At 36.0% G+C, this 22,993-nt stretch overlaps 1 protein-coding gene across 1 annotated transcript in view; it reads right to left on the bottom strand.

The window, feature by feature from the left end:
* Nucleotides 1-22,993, bottom strand: part of PIK3C2G (phosphatidylinositol-4-phosphate 3-kinase catalytic subunit type 2 gamma) — a 410,590-nt gene that overhangs the window by 248,190 nt on the left and 139,407 nt on the right. The window contains exon 16 of the mRNA XM_061124127.1: nt 19,801-19,989. Coding sequence (XP_060980110.1) covers nt 19,801-19,989 — 189 coding nt within the window. The remainder of the gene's footprint in view (nt 1-19,800; nt 19,990-22,993) is intronic.

Genomic DNA, 22,993 nt, shown 5'->3' with positions numbered 1-22,993 from the left:
AGTCTTGGGGGAATAGTTACTTGGTACATTTTGTTGCCTAAGTGATGACTTAGGTCAGATACTAGTCATCCTTGCTTTCCTATGTGCCTATTTCATCTTACTGATGTGAATGACAGCAAAGGAGGAAAAACAGAAAACAAACATCACAACAAAATAAAACTTTTTGCTAAACACTGTATTTCTAATCATGTGCTTATTTCTAAACACTAGAATGTAAAGTCCTTGAAAGCAGAAAAATTTTACCTGCTTTGTTCACTTACTGTCCCCATTATCTCTAGATTGGTGGACACTCTACATATTTCATAAATGTCTAAATTGAATTAGTTATCTTTCTATCTGAAGCATCACTACTGCCAGACTTCTGTCTCACAGTCTGTGTTATCATCTTTCTCCAGTCATGTAGGTCTGAAATTTTAATAATTATGTTTTCTCCCTCTTTGCTAAAGACTCATCATTTAATTCCCATCCCCCTCCTTTTTATCTGGTGAAATTCAATTCATCCTTGAAGACAAAGTTCAAGCATCAATTTACTGGTGAAGCTGTTTCAGCCACTTTCTAGAATCACCCCCTTTTCTATGGGATTCTAAACACAAGGTTGAGGGTAGGTTCATTCATTTACATCCCTAGTCCAAGCGTAATTGAATAAAAGTTTGTGGAATTTCTAGTGGTCTCTTATCTTTACATCTGATCAGTTGCCAAGTTCTGTTGATTTTTCTATCCCAATGGCCCTTGCATCAATGTTGTTATTTAGTCACCAAGTTGTGTATGATTCGTTTGCGACACCATGGACTGTAGCCTGCCCATTTCTTCTGTTTATGGGATTTCCCAGGCAAGAATACTGGAGTGGGTTGCCATTTCCTCCTTCAGGGCATATTCCCTATCCAGGGATCGGACACATGTCTTCTGCATCTCTGCATTGGCAGGCGGATTCTTTTACCCCGGGCCACCAGGGAAGTACTCTATGCTTGTTTTCAGTTTCTTCTGCAATTATCTATGCTAGGTTATACTTGGCTCACACTGGTATTAGCATTTTTAATAGTAATACCTTATAAAATTTCCTGAATTATTTTGTAAATTCATTTCCTATAAAACAGTAAATGGTTTTCTATTTTCAAAGAAACTTTCAGGCCCATACTATTTATTTACATACTAAAAGCTAGCCAAACACTCCAGATTTTTGTACTACTGCGATACTGAATAAACTGCCCTGGCTCATTGTATGCTGTTTTTACTTTGAATATGCTACGTTCATTGCCACCTTTGTAAGTACTGTAACCTCTGCTTGGAACACCCTCCCTTCTCTTCTTGAACTTCTAGTTCTCCTTCAAGCTGTGGATCATATTCCCTTGAAGGCCACTATGCCAGTCTTTAGCAATCACTTTTCTTAACTCCCAGGGCACTGAGTGTTTCCTCCACTGGGCAATTGGGTATGACAGTGCGTGAAAGAATTTATCATTTTATTAATATGTATCCTCATTCCTCAACTAGTGAATATACTGTAGCTAAGGATTGGTCTATCCTCTTTTTTTATTTCCAGAATTCAGGACCACCTTCCTTACGTGTTGGGTGATTAATAAAAATACACTGATCACAGGAATTCCCTGGCCGTCCAGTGGTTGGGACTCCATGCTTCCACTGCTGGGGCGGAGGGCGGGGGCGGGGCATGGATTCAATCCCTAGTCAGGGAGCTAAGATCCCACGTGCCATGTGGCACGGCCAAAAAAATAAAATAAAAGCATTGGTCACAATAATAATAATGAGGAAAATCATACTATGCTTCTTGTGCTCTGAGATCATTTATATATTATATATTGGTAGCAGGAGGTTCAATTCCACAAATAGCACTCATACAAATCCCAGATTTTTTTCCCCTCACAGTCGAAACTGTAAGACAAAAACAAATTCGATGGTGTAGGAAGAGAATTTTTTTTTTTCAGGCTCTTTAGGAATAGGAGAACAAAAAACTCATGATATCTTTATAGAACAGTCCAAAAGGAATATTATGTATTTGTATTAATACACACAAATGTTGGGAAGAATGTTTTTGCATTTTCATAGAAAGGGATGTCTCTTTTTATTCATTACTGGTGCTTGAAGTTGAGGAAGAAATTGGAAGAGAAACTGGCAAGAAATGAACCACATGACATCCTGAGATGTGACTAAGGCCTAACGACATTAAAGCATATCCAAATATAACCTGAATCTGACTATTTTAGGAAGAGTTGGCTACATTAAAAGAGATGCTGGCAGTGTTGGTGAAGTTCCTGGAAAATGGGACTCTTTCATACATTGCTGGCAATATATAGCAACATGTATAAAAAGAATCTTTAAAATGTGCTTATTCTTTGATCAAGCAATTCTACTTTGGGAATTTATCCTACAGAAATAATAAAAAATGTGTGTGAGGATATATGTATGCAAACAAAACTGGAAATAATGTAAATATCTAAAAATAAGCACTTAAGTTAAATGTTCTATGACTCTATGATAAAATACATGCTGTCATTAAAATATTAAAATAATATTTAATAATATGAGAGTATAATGAAACATGTGTGCTTAACAAAAAAGATAGAAAGGAAGGATCAAAATATGAATATCAAATTTCTAGATGGAAATGTCATGGATGACTTTAGTTTTCTTTTTTAAAGCTTAGTTTTTAAAGATTTTTAAACTTTCTATATGACTGTTTTATTGGTTACTAAAAAACAGTAATTTTAAAAGTAAGTCTCGTTCAATTAATTATGAAAATACATTAATAATTGCAAATAATTGCACATTTTAAAATAAATTGAAAATAAATAATTGCAAATTTATTACCACTAGAACAAAGATCCAAATCATGTATTCTTTTAAGAATACACATTGTAGAGTGAAAGAACAAGCCTCATATTTTCTACTTGATTTAGAATATTCTTTTAACTAACAGGCCCAAATAGGGATCTCTACCCCTGGAGAATTTGTGCTTAATATCTTTTCAGGGCCATGAACTCAGCCACAGATCAATGGACAGATATGTTCCACAAATCCTGGCCTTTCTTCCCTGTGATGTTGTCTGCAACTATTTAAACATTCTTTGGGGATATAGCTATTGGCATTTCATGCTCAGTAACTCGCTCCTCAATGAGGTGAGGGCTACTCATATTAGTTCTCTGACTGTGGTGTGATATTTACACACTGAAATGTCATATGTATCAGAAGAACTTCAATCTATTTTGAATTTTCCACAAGCCAGGTTATTGTAATTTCCAATGACCTGGTGTGCTTGAAAAATAAGTATAATTTTTGCTGATAATAAACTAGAGCCACTTTCTAGTGATCCTGCTAACCTTGGGATTACTAATTTCTGTAGTCATGGACATAACACCTTGAGTCTGGGGAATAAAGAAAAGTCTCAGTAGAAGGATTCATCAGGCTGATGTCAATTAGGTCCTCGTTCATTTACATTTATCAGAAACTTCCTTATAATATGGTGGCTCAGAGGGTAAAGCATCTGCTTGCAATGTGGGAGACCTGGGTTTGATCCCTGGGTTGGGAAGATCCCCTGGAAAAGGAAATGGCAACCCATTCCAGTGCCCTTGCTTGAAAGATCCCATGGGTGGAGAAGCCTGGTAGGCTACAGGCTATGGGGTTGCAAAAAGTTGGAAATGATTGAGTGACTTCACTTTCCTTTCCTCATAATCAATCAGAAAATAGATAATTTAAAATGTAATAAATGGAGATCTATCTGTTTTAAGGTATTAAAAAGATATAAGATCAATAAAATTCATTACTTGTTGGGGAGGAGACCAGGTAAGTGAAACAAATTTTCATTTACTATGAAATTTAAAAAAATTAGAAATAAAAAGAGTCCATGTGAAATAATCACTTATTTAAGGTTATTCATAATTTTTAAATGTCCATTTAATTAACTTTATGCTATCTAATTTAACTTCCAAAGTATGTCTGAAGAGAGGAGCAAAAACAACAACAACAACAACAACAAAAAAAAAACCTCTACAATTATGGTCAAAAGCAAAAACATTAAGACTGGCTTACTATTCAGTTTTATATGAGGTTCCTGAACAGTGATTCTATATATTCAGGGTTTAGTTGCTTTTGAACTGAGCTAATAATTGCATCTTAAGGATTTCTAAAAGGGCAAGATACCATACCTCAGAAAAATATAAAACTCGCTACAGTAATTGTTAAGGGATTTTACCTAAAAATAGCTTGTTGTCCAATGAGGACATTTGGACACAAAGAAAAAAATACTCTTTGCAGACTGGCTATAAGAGTTGAATAAAGGAATCTAAGAAATATGGCTAAAAACCTCAACATGTGAAAACATTAAGTGAAATGAAAGCAAATTCAAGACAAACATTTTTCAAAGAAACTTCAGTGAGATATCAATTTTATATTTTGCTAATACTGTAGGGTAAACACAAAGTTGAAAGTCAAGCAGAAAATTAAGCTGGAATTGCAATCTTTACATGGGCAGGAAAGGAAGCATATCAAATATTCATGTAATTCTTTGACTCAAGGGAGAAGCAGAAACTGACCAGTGGTTAGAATCTGCTGTTCAGTAGAAGTTCTTCAATTTCTTTTGGACCCTTTGAGATCCTTAAAAATTATAGACGATTCTGTTAGGTAGTTAGAATAGGGAAAAAGAGTCCAAAATGGCGGTGTCTAAATAAAATAGAGCTGTAACACTGATTTGTCTAAGAGCTATGACACGGTTTGTCCAAGACCTGAGAGCTGTGATGCGCCGAGGGCTTTAATGTCCGTCGCTCCAAATCATTGTTGTGATGAGACAAAGAACCGAGAAGCATACACTCGCCTGACAATTCCAAAGAGTTTTTTTTATGTGGGTTATGCAGGCAGGTGTTCATGCTCAGTCATGTCTGACTTTTTGCAACTATGTGGACTGTAGCCCACCAGGTTCTTCTGTCCCTTGGATGTCCCAGGCAAAAATACTGGAATGAGTTGCCATTTCCTTCTCCAGGGGATTGTCCCCACTCAGGGATCGAACCTGCATCTCCTGGGTTTTGGCAGGAAGATTCTTTACCGGGGAGTCACCTGGAAAGCCTCTATCTATAAATAATTATCAATTAAAAATAAAACCAAGACATTTAAGAAATATTTATCAATTCATTTTAAGTGACATTAATAAGTTCATTATATGTTAACATAAACAATATGTTTCTAAAAAAATATAGCTGTATTTTCTGAAAGAAAATAGTGAGAAGAATTATACCATTTTCGTCTCTAATGTCTGGCTTAACAGAAAACAGCTGAATTCTCCTATCTGCTTCGGCATTAACTCTGTTGTAATACTGCATATCATGCAGTCTCTGGAAAACCCCACTCTACACTCATGAGTAAATGAGTATGACAAAAAGAAATGATGTCTGGAACTACTTTGGAAACAATTTTGACCATGTGACATCGCTGTAAACATCTTGAGGACTGTAGACCTCTAGGACTGTAGACCGTAGACTTTGAAAACTTTGGATGTACAACGTAGTTTTGGTCAAAGGATCAGCACCCATGCCCTGTTTCTAAGACAGCAGCACATCAACCTATGTCTCCCATGAATGAAAAATTGGCTTCAAAGTCATCTTACCAACATCAGACTTGGGACTTGTCATTCTTCCTTAAACGTATAATTCCTCTCATCTCAGAGGGCTATAGGAATATCACAACGGATTCAGACAAGCTTCAATAGGACCACTGGAATTATGAAGTGAAATTTCAACAGAAAAATACATCTTTCAACTTCTTCCCATTTGGCTTGTTACTTTGTCATTTCTACTTATTTCTTACTTTCTTTTTCTCTTCTTTTTCTACTTTGAAAAATGATATAGGGTCAATAGCTTACTTCAAAAACTTCTGAAGTGATAGGTGAAAGCCAAATGCAATGTAACAAATGTTGACCTTTAAAAAAAAGCAACTTGGAGTAAACTGAAAAGCAAAGAAATCTGAGATCAAATTTAAGTGTAACAGAAATGTCAGACTTCAGAAAACACAGTAAGAATTCATGCAGAATGCCATGAGGCTATTCAGCCTAAAAGCACCAATGTCAGGTTGGAATTAGAAAACCATCAGAAGTACAGAACTGTTTTTCCAACAGGTATTGAGTCTGATGACACACTCAGCATCAGCTTGGAAGGAAAATGTCAATATGAACATCCTTGCTATTTTTCTAACACTAAAAACAATCAGACATGACAGAAGAAATTTTTTTTCTAGGAAAAGAGGTGAATAAGGCTTCTTTAAGATGATTGTCAACCTCTATCTACTGAATAATTCATGTTCTTTCAAAATTGTTCACATGATTATAGAATATTAGAATTCAAGGAAACCTGGAGATCTGGTTCAACCTCCTGACTGTATACATGAAGAAACTGAAACTCAGAGAGTTTGGGCTATTTTCCTGAGGTCATTCACTGGTTGATACTGAAACTAGATTCTAAATATCCAGAATACTAGGCCAATATTTCTATCAAGGCCTTCTAATCTTTTGACTAGCTATTATCATCTATGCTTATATAATAGGCACAAGACTTATTTGGGTGTATTTTTTAATTTAATTTTATTCTAAATGGGTCAATAGAGACATAATAGTGAGTAGTGTAATTTAGGTATCTGGATTGGGGCACTGGTTCAGCCATGAACCAAAAGGAATAAGAATGAGTCCTAGGCCCAAACAAACAAAGGAACTGTTCAGATATTTCCTGATGGATAGTTATGGACTTGCACAACGATACCGGGAAATGACTATATAGTCATGTGTGCACATGTACTTAGTCGCTTAGTTGTGTCTGACTCTCTGCAACCCTTTGGACCGTAGCCTGCCAGGCTCTTCTGTTAGTGGGAGTTTTCAGGCAAGAATACTGGAGTGGGTTGCCATTTTCTCAAGGGATATTCCCGACCCAGGGATCAAATCCACGTCTCCTGTGTCTCCTGCACTGCAGGCGGATTCTTCACCCACTGAGCCATTGGGTAAGCCATCTACTCATGGTATTAACGAATTACCTAATTAAAATTATCATGTATAATTAAAGTGTAGTTATTGGTCTTGTTCCTTTTTATGATTGCATTTTGATTTTTACTTAGACGAGGTTAGAAAGGCACTACCTAAAGCAAATGGTATATTGAAAGCATAATAGAGAGAGTTTGTGTTTGGACACATTGAACATTACAAGCAAAAGCAGTATGACATTAAGAAAAAGAATAAGGGGTTTTGATGTTTGTGTCTCTATTTCTTCTTTGTAAATAAGTTCATCTGTATCATTTTTTTTTTAGATTCCACATATAAGTGATATCTATGATATGTTTCTCTTTCTGAAAATGGACATATAGACACCATGGAGGGAAGGGGATGGGATGAATTGGGAGACTGACATATATACACTAACATGTATAAAGTAAATAACTAATGAGAACCTCCTGTATAGCACAGGGAATTCTAACAAGTGCTCTGTCACCATCTAAATGAGAGGGAAATCCAAAAAAGAGAGGGCATATGTATACATATAGTTGATTCATTTTGCTGTAGAGCAGAAACTAACACAATATCATAAAGCAACTATACTCCAATAAAAAGTAGTTTAAAATTTTTAGAGTTTTATAATTCTAGCCAATAGGCATCTGACTGAAAAAAATAATAATGTGTACTTAAATTCCAAAGTATAACCAAAAAATACTCATTGAGAATAAAGTTATTCGTTATCTTGTGGGGAAAAAAAAAGAATAAGGGATTTTGAGTCTAAATATGAAGGGTTCTAAAAACAAACAAACAAATAAATAAATAAATATGAAGGGATCTTTTCTTATCTTAAGACCTCTCCTTAAACAAATTTATTTGCACTCTTGACTTAATTCCCATCCTTCACTGGATGATTTCCATGTTGGGGTCTCCAGCTTAGATACCTTTCTTGAACACCTTTGGTCATCTCAAGCATTCCTCAAAGCCAACATACAAAGTCTGAACTGCAGAGTTCTTGTTCTTCTATTGTTTATGTGTCACCCAGTGTGCCCCATCTTAGGGAATGTTACTTTTATCCCCTTACTTACCAAAGACAGAGACCTAGGAGTAATCCTCGACACTCTTCTTTTTCACTACGCCTTCCCATTCAGTCCTGTCATTTTTATGTCTAAATATTTTGATTCTCTTCATTTCATTACCTTACCACTCACCTTCTAGGGCTTCCCTGGTGGCTCAGCAGTAAAGAATCTGCCTGCAACATGGCTTTGATTGCTGGGTGGGGAAGATCCCCTGGAGAACAGAATGGTAACCCACTTCAGTATTCTTGCCTGGAGAACCCCATGGACAGAGGATAGTGGCAGGCTACAATCTACGGTTTCAGAAAGAGTCAGACAGGACTGAGCAACGAAACAACCACCACCACCACCACCTTCTAAGGCTGACTTGCCATTCTCTGATCCTTGGACTACTTCCATAACTTATCTCATCTTCTCTCATCTACTTTTGCTTCCTTTAACAAATCCATGCTTCACTTAGAAACCAGAGTAATCTCAGAAAGATGAAAATCAATTCAAAATATTCTCTCACTGAGAATTATTTATGCCTTTATGTTGCTTTCAGAATAAAGACGAAGTTGCTTAACACGGCCCTGTTTAGAAGACCCTAACGTGATTTAGTTCCATCTGAAGGTACCTGTTCATCACACACTCCTCCCTTGTACTCCAGGCATACTGGCTCTCTTCAGTATAGTTCAGTCGCTCAGTCCTGTCCAACTCTTTGTGACCCCATAGACTGCAGGATGCCAGGCTTCCCTGACCATTACCAGCTCCTGGGGTTTACTCAAACTCATGTTCATTGAGTCGGTGATTCCATCCAACCATCTCATCCTCGGTTGTCCCCTTCTCCTCCCAAATTCAGTCTTTCCCAGCATTGGAGTCTTTTCAAATAAGGCAGTTCTTCACATCAGGTGGCCAAAGTATTGGAGTTTCAGCTTAAACATCAGTCCTTCCAATGAATATTCAGGACTGATTTCCTTTAGGACAGACTGGTTGGATCTCCCTGCTGTTCAAGGGACTCTCAAGAGTCTTCTCCAACACCACAGTTCAAAAGCATCAATTGTTCTGCAGTCAGCTTTCTTTATAGTCCAACTCTCACATCCACACACGACAACTAGAAAAACCATACCTTTCACTCTTTGGACCTTTGTTGGCAAAGTAATGTCTGCTTTTTAATATGCTGCTTAGGTTGGTCATAACTTTTCTTCCAAAGAGCAAGTGTCTCTTAATTTCATGGCTGAAGTCACCATCTGCAGTGATTTTGGAGCCCCCCAAAATAAAGTCTGCCGCTGTTTCCACTGTTTCCCCATCTATTTGCCATGAAGTGATGGGACTGGATGCCATGATCTTAGTTTTCTGAATGTTGAGTTTTAAGCCAACTTTTTCATTCTCCTCTTGCATTTCATCAAGAAGCTCTTTAGTTCTGCTTCATTATCTGACATAAGGGTGGTGTCATCTGCACATCTGAGGTTATTGATATTTCTCCCAGCAATCTTGATTCTAGCTTGTGCTTCATCCAGCCTGGCATTTCTCATGACGTACTCTGCAAATAAGTTAAATAAGCAGGTGACAATATACAGCCTTGATGTACTCTTTTCCCTATTTGGAACCAGTCTGTTGTTCCCTGTCCAGGTCTTACAATTGCTTTCTGACCTGCATAGAGATTTCTCAAGAGGCAGATAAGGTGGCCTGGAATTCCCATCTTTTGAAGAATTTTCCATAGTTTATTGTGATCCACATAGTCAAAGGCTTTGGCATAGTCAGTAAAGCAGAAATAGATGTTTTTCTGGAACTCTCTTGCTTTTTCGATGATTCAGTGGATGTTGGCAATTTGATCTCTGGTTCCTCTGCCTTTTCTAACTCCAACTTGAACATCTGGGAGTTCATGGTTCACGTACTGTGGAAGTCTGGCTTGGAGAATTTTGAGCATTACTTTACTAGCATGTGCTGCTGCTGCTGCTAAGTCGCTTCAGTCATGTCTGACTCTGTGCGACCCCATAGATGGCAGCCCACCAGGATCCTCTGTCCCTGGGCTTCTCCAGGCAAGAATACTGGAGTGGGTTGCCATTTCCTTCTCCAATGCATGTATGCTCAATCACTTCAGTCGTGTCCGACTCTGTGACACTATGGACAGCAGCCCACCAGGCTCCTTTGTCCACGGGATTCTCTAGGCAAGAATACTGGATTGGGTTGCGTGTGAGATGAGTGCAATTGGGTGGTAGTTTGGGCATTCTTTGGCATTGCCTTTCTTTGGGATTGGAATGAAAACTGACTTTTTCCAGTCCTGTGGCCATTGCTGAGTTTTCCAGATTTGCTGGCATATTGAATGCAGCACTTTCACAGCATCATCTTTTAGGATTTGAAATAGCTCAACTGGGATTCTACCACCTCCATTAGCTTTGTTTGTAGTGATGCTTCCTAAGGCCCATTTGACTTCACAATCCAGGATGTCTGGCTCTAGGTGAGTGATCATGCCATCATGATTATCTGGGTCATGAAGATCTTTTTTGCATAGTTCCTCTGTGTATTCTTGCCAACTCTTCTTAATATCTTCTGCTTCTGTTAGGTCCATACCATTTCTGTCCTTCATTGAGTCCATCTTTGCATCAAATGTTCCCTTGGTATCTCTAATTATCTTGAAGAGATCTCTAGTCTTTCCCATTCTATTGTTTTCCTCTATTTCTTTGCATTGATCACTGAGGAAGGCTTTCCTATCTCTCCTTGCTATTCTTTGGAACTCTGCATTCAAATGGGTATAACTTTCATTTTCTCCTTTGCCTTTCACTTCTCTTCTTTTCACAGCTATTTGTAAGGCCTCATCAGACGACCATTTGTGTTTTTGCATTTCTTTTTTGGGGGGATGGTCTTGATCCCTGCCTCCTGTACAATTTCATGAACCTCCATCCATAGTTCTTCAGGTACTCTGTCTATCAGATTTAATCCCTTGAATCTATTTGTCACTTCCACTGTATAATGTAAGGGATTTGATTTAGGTCATAACCAAATGGTCTAGTGGTTTTTCCTACTTTCTTCAATTTAAGTCTGAATTTGGCAATAAGGAGTTCATGATCTTTGCTGCAGTCACCTCCCAGTCTTGCTTTTGCTGACTGTATAGAGCTTCTCCATCTTTGGTTGAAAAGAATATAATTGATCTGATTTCAGTATTGACCATTTGGTGATGTCCATGTGTAGAGTCTTCTCTTATGTTGTTGGAAGAGGGTGTTTGCTATGACCAGTTTTTGGGGGTTTGCGTTCTTTTGGCAAAACTCTATTAGCCTTTGCCTTGCTTCATTCTGTACTCCAAAGCCAAATTTGCCTGTTACTCCAGGTATTTCTTGACTTCCTACTTTTGCATTCCAGTCCCCTATAATGAAAAGGACAACTTTTCTGGGTGTTAGTTCTAGAAGGTCTTGAAGGTCTTCATAGAACCATTCAACTTCAGCTTCTTTAGCATTTCTGGTCCGGGCATAGATTTGGATTACTGTGATATTGAATGGTTTACACTGCAAACAACACAGGTCATTCTGTTGTTTTTGAGATTGCATCTAGGTACTGCATTTCGGACTCTTTTGTTGATTATGATGGCTATGCCATTTCTTCTAAGGAATTCTTGCCCACAGTAGGCTCTCTTCTCACTTCCTAAATGCAGTTTCTTCATTTCCTAGCTCCTGTCTTCCCATGGAGCTCTTCTCTTATCTCCCCTTTCACCAGTTCATTTTCACTCATCTTAGATATGAAATCAAACATATAACTTCCTCAGGGAAGACTTTTCCCACTCTGGAGAAAGATTTGGATCCTTCGTTTTATGTTATCATGGAACCACACACTTTTCTTTCAGAGCTGTTATGACACCTGTTATTTTACATTTATAATTTGGTAAGGGCCTATTTCTCCCCACCTCCAGTGGACTACAACTCCATAAAGGCAGGATTATGTTTCTTTTTTGCTTAATATACTAGCTTTAGGGCCTGAAGAAGTGTCTAACATGAACAGGCCATCAATAAGTATCTACTGAGTGAATGGATAAACAAACTGGATATAAATTTCTTCGTCTATAAAGTAGAAATCCGTAAAGGGGGGCGGGAAATTGTACATGATGGTGACAATATTAAAGAGACTGTTTTGTAGATCAATCACATAATATTTTGAAAGTGCTTAATAAGTAAGCTATAAGTCACTATTCAATTTTCAAATATAAATTTGCTCTTTTACCATATATGTTTTGACAAGTGATTTTAAGCTTAGTGAAGCTTACTAGAAAAGAAATTGTTCCCATGAATTTATGATATTTACAATTTAGCATTGAAAAAAATCTGAAAACTTTAAACCCTTTTAAAAATACAGATACCAGGAAGAGGATGATGTTGACAAGCTTGACTGGTAACATTTATTGAAAGTTCTCATAAGTACTTTATCGTGTAAGGGACAACACATGATACTTATTACTCCCACTGACAGGTAAGAAAACTTGACTGAGGTGATTCAGGTAGTAAGTGACAGAGACAGATATGTCTGATTTCAAAGATTATATTGTCAACTGTGAAAGTTGGAAGCAACTCCATAAACTCTTCAAAAATACACAAAAGTAAGATTCATATATTTGGTTTATGCAATTCTAAGTTCTTCATTCTCAGTATATCACTTTGACTCTCTCTTCATGTGGAATATTGAAACCTTCACATTTTTCTCTTCCATATCCATTTGTTGTTGTTGTTCAGTCACTAAATCATGTCCAATCCTTTGAGACACCATGGACTGCAGCACGCCAGGCCTCCCTGTCCTTCACCATTTCCTGGAGTTTGCCCAAGTTCATGTCCACTGAATCAGTGATGCCATCCAACGGTCTCATCCTCCGTTGCCCTCTTCTTCTTCTGCCTTCAATCTTTCCCAGCATTAGGGTCTTTTCCAATGAGTTGGCTCTTTGCATTGTGTGACCAAAGCATTGGCACTTCAGCTTCAGCATCAGCCCTTCCAATGAGTATTCATGGTTTATTTCCTTTAGGATTGACTGGTTTTATTTCTTTACTGTCCAAGGTACTCTCAAGAGTCTTCTCCAGCACCACAGTTTGAAAGCATTAATTTTTCACTGTTCTGCCTTCTTTATGGTCCAACTCTCACATCCACACATGACTACTGGAAAGACCGAAGTTTTGACTATATGGACCTGTGTCAGCAAAATGATGTCTTTGCTTTTCAATACATTGTCTAGGTTTGTCATAGTTTTCCTTTCAAGAAACAATCATCTTCTGATTTTATGGTTGCAGTCACCATCTGCAGTGATTTTAGAGCCCAAGAAGAGAAAATCTGTCACTGCTTCCACCTTTTCCCCTTCTATTTGCCATGAAGTGATGATACTGGATGCCATGATCATAATTTTTTAATACTGAGTTTTAGGCCGGCCTTTTCACTCTCTTCTTTTACCTTCATCAAGAATCTTTTTAGTTTGTCCTTGCTTTCAGCCATTAGAGTGGTATCATCTGCATATCATTGTTGATATTTCTCCCTGCAATCGATTCCTGCTTGTAACTCATCTAGCCAGCATTTCACATGATGTGCTCTGCATATAAGTTAAATAAACAGGGTAGCAATATACAGCCTTGTTGTACTCCTTTCTCCATATCCATAGTTACCTATAATTCTATTCATATATTTCCTTCCCTCCCAACTGAGAGGAACAAGGTACTCTCTTTCCTTGATAACAGCTCTATTTTCATTTTTGGTCCAGTCTGTTGGGTGTTGGTGTCATCTCATTTTGTCACTTCACCCATCCCTGTTTTCTGAGCTTCTCCTCATGCATCTTTCATCTCAGTTTGTAAACATGCTTGGAGCTCTTTTATTTAAACAAACATATGAAGTCCAAACATCAAAATCATTCTCTTACCTCCTTCAACTTTAGTGATCTTCTCACCTTTACGATCAATCTTATTCCAAGAGGCACAAATTATTTTTCTCTGTTTCCTCTTTGATGCCTTGAAGATGGCATCTAACTTCAATACCCAAATTTGCTCTTTCATCCACAACTCTTGTCTTGGTTAATGATGTAATTATCTATCATGTACCTAAATCAAAAAGTTCAAAATCTTCCTTATTTCCTCTCTTGTTCACTTTCCTCTGAAATATTTCTCCAGTCTGCTCTGTAAATCTTTACTGATGCCTAGAGCAGGCCCAGACCACTTTTCAAGTAGACTATTTCTATACCTGCATCTAGTATCCTTGCTGTTACTCTTTTTTACAGTTCACACTTTACATTAATGTGCAGAATTATCCTTGTACAAAATAAATCGGACTGTGTGAGTCCCATTTTTAAGATTCCATGGGGTGCAATAAAGTTAGTTATGAGTAACTGCCTGACTTATAGAGCCCCAAATGATTTAAACTGAACCAACCTTTTCAACCTTGTCTCCCAGTACCATTCCCTTCTAATATTACAGTAAATCTCTCATTATTCTCCGAACTTCCATAACTTTGACCATCTAGTCTTTCTTTCTGGAATTCCATTTCCTCTCTTCTCCACTCAGGAAATGCCTATGAATGTTTCAAGTCAGAATTCAATTCCTTTCCAAAGCTTTTCTTACGTTTTCTGAGAGAATCTGTTTCTCTCTTCCTTGGGGGCATACAGCACTCAACACTTTGATTATAGTCTAGAGAACATTGTGTGGTGATCTTCAGTTTGAGTCTTTCCCTCTGAATTGTATGTTCTTTAAACACAGTTGCTATGTCTTATTCTGCTTCTTTGATTCACTGTGTGCCAGTTTCCATGTACACATATTTTTGCTCAAAAAATAAATGGAAAGGATACATCGTCACCTATCAGTTGATTGTTTAGTCAAATGTGGAAGTTATAGCTGTCTAACTTTTCCATATTCTCTTTGGCCTGCTTACAATGTTAGTTAAGAATGACTTTAGTACATTAATCTCTACAATAAAGAATACAGTGGTCTGATGCAAACATTTTCATGGGACATTTTTCCAGGGAAACTGATTTTGAAAGCTAAGGCACTGCCTATTAAGTATTGCTCTTGTTTCTGCAAAACAATAATTTCACTTCATGTAGGATGGGAAGTTCTAGTACCTTGTCAAATTTTTATTTAAGCTTCTGATGTAATCCTCTGATGCTAATTCAGAGTTGCTATTTTTAAATGAATGCTTTCCTTGAACTGCCTTCTAATTCCTTGGGTAATTTCAGCTTATTATTAGTAGTTGAATAGTTGTGTCTGTGCACCAGGGTTCAAGAAAATAGCAACCATCTGCCAAGAGCTACAGACCTTAGCCCTTGGTCTCTGGTATTCTGACAGTACTGCCTTCTCTAATGGAAATATCAGTACCCGGTGAACACACTGTTAACACTCAGCTGTGGAAATATTAACACCCTATGGCCCGCAAGAGCGAAATCAAATCTCAACATGTCTCTTGCTAAAAAGAAGCCAGCAGGAGGTGGTGAATCTTCAAACAGGATTAAGTAATCAGCAATATTAAAAATTATCTGAGCTAGAAATGGAGCACGCCGGTTCTCAGGAGGTTAAGCCACTGGGAAAAAAAGTAGATTATTCAATGGAGACAAAATATAGACCTTTGAAGAACTCACTCTGACAACTCACTTAACAAGCACATACTGTTTGTTCTCAGAGAAGTCAGCTTTTTAATTTAGAGAAGTTGAAAGGTTCATTTCTCAAAACAGCTTGTCCTCAAGTTTTTTAACAGTTCTGTTAAACTGAGAGTGGGAGTCAGAGGATGAGTACAATGGAAACACTCCAACCTCTTCAGTGACCTTTTTTGATACATGATAAGGAACTGTTCAATGTACAAATAAATCAAGTTTCTACTAAGCTCCTTGAATGACGCTTACTAAACACCACTCTACTCTGAAACCAGTCCTCATAACGTCTAAAACTCTGATTATTCAGAAAAAAAGAAATTACACAGGGAAGTGGAAACATCTAAGCATAAGTACTGCTATTTACTATAATCAAACTACTTTAGGATAGTTTTATTTACATATTTAGTACATAAACAAACAGCATGTATTTATGTAGGAATGGTGTGAATTATAGGGTGAGGATGGCAAGCTCCAAATCTCTGGATTTAACTCTAGCTCCTTAACTTGCAAGTGCCTTTTGGGCAAATTAACCCTTGTAAGCTTCAGTTTCCTCAAAGGTAAAACTGGGATAATAACAGTATTTGTTTTATAGGGTTATTATAGATAATAAAATGAGGCAGTATTAAGGGAGCACTAAATGAAAATCTAAACTTTATACTTAAAATATTAAGAGAATCAAATAGATGTTCAACATCTCTTCAGGTAGAGAAGCTTAGTTATCAGGAATCAAAGAATATAGAAGTCCCTCTAGTGAATCCTTTTTATCTATAAGCAAGAAAACTAAGCAGGCTTCATGCTGACAAAGATTTTTGTAAAAAAATATTCCATGAACTTTACAAGAAAATATTAGTTAATACATTTAAACATCTTTAAAATAGACCAAAGTATATCTTAATGGAACAATAAGCTATCAAAACAAAAAAAAAAGGCCATAGTTAATGCTTTAGAAACTTTAAAAAGTTATCCCATAAGAAAACTAGGCTTTAGTGATATAGAGTCATATTAATAGTTTTGCCTTTACAATCATTCTTTAAGTATTTTTAACAGTTTTATAGAGATGTGATAAATACCATACAATTCACTCAGGGTACAATTTAATGGCTTTTAGCTTCCTCCCAGAGTTACTGAATCATAACCACAAAAGAAATCATAACCACTGGCTCTCATTCCCTATATTGCCCCAAACTCCTCTGGCCCTAGGTAATCAGGGATCTACTTTCTGTTTCCATCCATTTGCCTGTCTCTGGGCATCATAAAACATGTGGTCTTTTGTGACTAGCTTTGTTTGCTTAACATATTTTCAAGGTTCATTCATGTTGTAACATACATTAATATTCACTATTGAACACTCTAACATTGCATGGACAGACCACATTTTATCTATCCACTCATTATTTGATGGTCATTTGAGTTGTTTTTACTTTTTGGCTACTGTAAATAATGCTGGTCTGCACATCCATGGAGGAATTTTTAAGGGAACCTATTTTTCATTTATCTTGAGTATATACCTGAGTGGAATTGTTGGGTCATATGTTAACTTGATGTATAGTATTTAAGAAACTGACTAACTGTTTTCCAAAGTGGCTGCCCCATTTTACATTTCCATGAGCAATATATGAGATTTCCAATTTCTTCACATCCTTGCCAAAGCTAATTGTCTTTTTCATTATAGTCATCCTAGTTAGTGTCAAGTGATATCTCAGTGTGGTTTTCATTTATATTTCCCTAGAGATTAATGATGTTGAGCATCATTCCACGTGCTTATTGGACATTTCTATATTTTCTTTGAGGAAATGTTAGACCCTGTGACTATTTTTTTTTTTTTTAATTAGGTTATTTATTGTCTGGTTATTGAGTCATAAGAGTATATATTCTGAATTAAATTCCTTTATTAGATATAGGATTTGCTAATACCTTCTCTTATTCTGTGAATTGTTACCGTCACACTTTTTTTTAACCTTTACATTTTGAACCCATTTTCTATGAGCTAATCAGTTGAGGAATGACGAAACAATAACTGTGCTACTTTTCTAAGTCTTACTTGAGCTAAAAACAATTAGGACTTAGCAAAAAAGTATTTGTAGATGTTGGCTACCCTTATCTAAATCAGAAAAAGAGGTTAAGAGTAAGGTGAAAATGGGAACTCATTTCTTCCAGAAGTTTCTTGAAATATAAGTATGAACTGTAAGTAATTCCAATGAAACCAATTGTTAATTGATTTTCTTATATAATTATTTCATTAATTAATTCAACTGTATAAGGAGATGTAAGAAACAAAGATAATTGATGACTCCTTCAAATAATATAGTTTAAATATTATTTTAAAATAAGGCATAAATGATCATAATGAATTTTTGAGAGTGATTGATTCAATATTGAGTAATTACTATGTCTCAGGTATTATTAAGCTTGTGGGAAACAGAAACACTATGATGAACTATTTGAGCTTAACTAGCTCTCATTCTAATGTGGGTAAATTATATGTTTCACATGTTGTGTGTAAACACATTGCAACATAATGTAATTCATAAAGAAACAAAGCACTGTAGTAGGAAGATGTGGTCAGTTTTACTTAGGGAGGTCAAAGAAGGATCCACGTAGAAGAAGCCTTATAAAAAGGGGGAGAGCTGCAAGCTCAAGTAAAAGACAAATTCTATCTATGTATCTATCTATGTTCTATCATTTATTAAGGAAGGTGGGTATATGGGTGCACAGTAATCGATGAAAGATATCAGAAAACAGGAATATTCAATGTACGAGGCACAAAAAACATAGAATTTTAAGATAATTTGTAAATTTTGAACTTGGAAGATTGAGAGGAAGCTTCTAGTAACTCCTACGAATAATAGAAAAAAATTCCTTTCTCCTCCTTTCACATGCTAGAAGTTTTATAAAAGACACAAATTTTAAAATAAACCAAAATAAATTGTTTGAAAAGTCCTTTGTGTCACTTTCTCTCCTTCCTTTCGCCTTCATCAGGATCTTGAGAGAGAATTCAGAACAGAACTGAGTGTCATAATTCTTCTCTGACTCTAGAGATTGCAGACTTTCTTCATGGCATCAGTGCTGATGCCATGAAGAAGATTTAAAATATCTCTTCTTGGCTTTGAAAGTGAAGCAGAAGCCAAGTAAGAACTGCTTCCCCAAGCCAGAACCAGACATCACACTTGTTCCCACATGCTTCCTCTTAACTAGACGATGACATCATTATCCATCAGATTCTCAACCACCATGCATTTTATTTTAGGGAAGATACAGGGAATACACAAGGGATAGGTTTTTTTCATTTTGCTCTTATTATCATTGTCTTACTAACTGGTCACCTACTATAATCAGGGTATTTTGCCAGGCTTTGCATATTTCAATAGTAAAAGATACTGTTTCAATTTTTAAGGACTCTTTTATTTTGAGAGAGGGACAAGTAGAGAAGCTTATTTTTCCCTATTCAATATTTTTTGGTTGTTATTTCTCTAAGAGCAACTAGACTCCCCATTTAAGAAACTCTGGCATTAATTTTACTTCAAGTTTATTTTAGTTTAGAAGACACAACTGGAGCCCATTATACAGAGTGAAGTAAGCCAGAAAGATAAACACCAATATAGTATACTAACGCATATATATGGAATGTAGAAAGATGGTGACAATAACCCTATATGCAAGACAGAAAAAGAGACACAGATGTATAGAACAGACTTTTGGACTCTATGGGAGAAGGCGAGGGTGGGATGATCTGAGAGAACAGCATTGAAATATGTATATTATCAAGTGTGAAACAGATCGCCAGTCCGGGTTGGATGCATGAGACAAGTGCTCAGGGCTGATGCACTAGGATGACCCAGAGGGATGGGATGGGGAGGGAGGTGGGAGGGGGGATCGGGATGGGGAACACATGTAAATCCGTGGCTTATTCATGTCAATGTATGGAAAAAACCACTACAATATTGTAAAGTAATTAGCCTCCAACTAATAAAAATAAATAGGAAAAAAAAAGAAGACACAATTATAGTTTAGATTTGTTTCAGATTTATATTCACAGCTTACGTGTATCTAAATTTAATATCCACAGCTACTGAAATTGGAAATAAACAGAATTGGTATTGAATTATTCATAGAGACTTGCAGTTTTTCTCCTCAAAATTTTCACATTAGTAATATCATGTCTGTCATGCAATTCTTACCTGGAAGTCAAAAGTCCAAGTGCCTCCAAAGGGTGAGAGAATTTCCATCTTCTTAAAATGGTATGCATTTCTGAAACAGTTCTTTCATCCCATCCAGGAGCACTTCCCAAGACCAAAGGAAGAGAGCAATTTTCATTGTTGCAGTAGAAGCGATAAAACCATAAGTATCTTCTCTTTTCCTCAGAGAGGCTGCAAAACCAGATTGAAAGTGATAATTTACTGGAGTTTGTGACACTAACAAACGCTTGCTATGAGCAGTCAGTACAAAATATTAGGCCTAGTTCTTTAATTTTTAGTTTCTTTTGGAAAATAAATCCTTTATCTTCTTGGGACAGTTTGATAGGTTATTTTATCAGATTATTTCCCACTAACTTTAATCTTTTATAGAAAAATTAAATAAAATGTACTTCAGATAATTCACATGTATTTTTTCCTTGCCCTTATCTTTGCCACTTTTTAAAAAATGTCATTCTGGTTAGTAAAGTTTTTGTCTCCTTTAAGCAGAACAAGTTTATCAATTCTGCCACATGTACTACTTAGAACAAAAATTCTGAACCATTTACTTTCTTATTGTTTTTGGAAATTAACTTAGACCCAAGTGGGCCTGTGAAGAAACGGCATATTTTAAAGATGATATTCCTTCATTTCGAAGCAAGTTTCATCAGAGGTCAGAAAACTTTTTGCTCTAAACGTCAGAAACAAAGATCTCATTTCATCCCTGGATTCTGGCTTTAAATTCTCAGAGTTTGCTGAAGTTTGGAGTTAAAATGCCAGTGAATAGGACTTTCTCACATGCACAAGTGTGTCCCTCAGAAGATCTAGATCTGGGACAAGGTCCATTGATTCACTGAGAGTTTACCATGTTTTGCTTACACTCCAGGAAAAGCATTCAAGACCACAGTTGAACTGAAGGACAGCATTTCTCACATGACAATGACAGCTTTTCAACACTGTCTCCTCCAAACTGACACTCTGTCGCTCAGCTTTCTTTAACTAAAACTCCCAAGAAGGGATAGCAAGAGTTATTAACAGATTTTAAATATCATTATTTCTCTATAATGTCTTCTGAAATCCTCTCCATCTGCAAAATGAAAGAAATGAATTCCAGAGGATGGTTTTTGAGGTACATTTGGGCTCTTTTTCTCTTTTGTCACTACCTTCTTCACCAGAAACCCCCCAGAAGAAAAATATTCCATAATAAAACTATTACTATGCTACTAAAACTAATTATTTTGTTTTAACTGAATTCATTTTTCAATATTGAACAATGCATTTTTCTTTTACTGAAGCATAATTTACATAAAAGAGAATGCATGGATTCAGTTAATTAAATTTTGACAAATGCACATATCAAGTATAATAAAATCCACACTCTTTTCAAGATATAAAACAGTTTCTTATGCTACCAGAGGCAAGCAGTAGTATGACTTCTTTCACTTTAGACAAATAATATCTACTTTCAAACTTCATATAAACAGAATCATGAATATTTTCTTATTTATAGCTTCTTACACTAAGGATAATTTTTTGAAATTATCCATACTGTTGAGTATATCAGTAGATTATTTCTTTCAGTTAATGACTATTACTCCTTTATATGAACATATCACAATTTGCTTATCCTTTCTCCTATCTGATGGACACTGGGCGTGTTTCCTGTTTTGGAATGTTATGAATAAAGCTTTTGTGAACATTTGTGTGCATGTGTTTGTACAGGTGTATTTTCATTTCTCCTAGGAAGTACCATGGAGGGAAATGAATTGGTTGTATGTCATGTGTTTACCTTTTGAAGAAACTGCTTCCTGAAGTGGTTGTTGCATTTTACATTATCAGGTGTAGGGTGTGACAGAACCAATTGTATGGCATTCTTGCCATTCTTTAATTTTGTCCATTAAAAAATATTATCCAAGTCACTGGAGTTTAATTAAAAGCATACTGATCATTTGAAAAAAATTATACTTTCTAACAGATTATAATTGTATTTTTATCAATTAGACACTGTCATCTTAACAACAGAACAACTAGAACTATCATCTTAACAATAATGGTTATTCTAATCAATGACATGATATATTCTTCCATTAACTGAGGTTTTCTTTAATTTCTCCTAGCAAAGTTTTGCATTTTTAGGTAATTGTGTGTTAGTCACTCAGTCATGTCTCATTCTTTGCAAACCCATGGACTCTAGCCCTTCAGGCTCCTCTGTCCATGGAATTCTCCAGGCAAGAATACTGAAGTGGGTTGCCATTCCCTTCTGCAGGAGATAGAGATGTTGATATTGTAAATATTGATAGAATTTAGAAAAATGAAATTTATTTTCTATTTTTTACTGGAATATAGCTGCATTTTGTACATTAATCTCAAATGCTATGATCTTACATAATCACCCATCTGAAAATAGAGTCAGTTTTATTTCTTTCTGACTTTTACACATTTAAAATTTTTCTTTTTTTTTTTCCTGTGGTAGTGCACTGGCTAAGACTGACAGTATAACACTGAAGAGGAATATTTAGGCAAGCATCTTTGTTCCCAAACTTAGGGGGAAAACATTTATTCTTGCATCATTTAATATAATGCTAACTATAGCTTTTCCTATAGATCCAGATTCAACTCAAGAGTTGAAGGTCGAGGAAGTTCCACTCTATTCTATTTTGAAAGTTTTTATTATAAATTGGTCCTGAATTTTGTCAAATTTTTTCCCTCAAAGATGGTATGATTTTCCTTATATATCCTTTTCTTTTAATTTTAATCTAGCTAAATTTTTGTATTTAAAATATGCACCTGTAAACAACATAAAGTTGGATATTACTTTTGCAATGTAGGCTAACAATTTCTTTCTTTTAATTGGGGTTTTTATTTATATTTAATGGAATATTGATATGATTAGGTTTAAATCAACCATGTTGGTATTAATTATTTTTGTCCAAACTATTTCTTCTGTTTCTTCTTTCTTTTGGATTTTTAAAAAATTTAATTTCTGTCATCTTTTTTACTTTTAAATGTACTCTTAAAATCTGGGGGTTATGGTTTCTGTCAAGATTATAATATTCTTCTTTAGCACATCATGGGTGTGTGTGAATGCTCAGTTGCTAAGTGGTGTCCAGTTCTTTGTGACCCTATAGACTGTAGTCTTTTCATTTATTCTATCTTTGGGATTCCCCTTATGGCAGAAAGTGAAGAGGAATTGAAAAGC

The sequence above is a fragment of the Dama dama genome, chromosome 22, assembly GCF_033118175.1.
Source record: "Dama dama isolate Ldn47 chromosome 22, ASM3311817v1, whole genome shotgun sequence".
NCBI classification, from domain to species: domain Eukaryota; kingdom Metazoa; phylum Chordata; class Mammalia; order Artiodactyla; family Cervidae; genus Dama; species Dama dama.
This window is presented reverse-complemented; position numbering and strand designations above follow the sequence as displayed.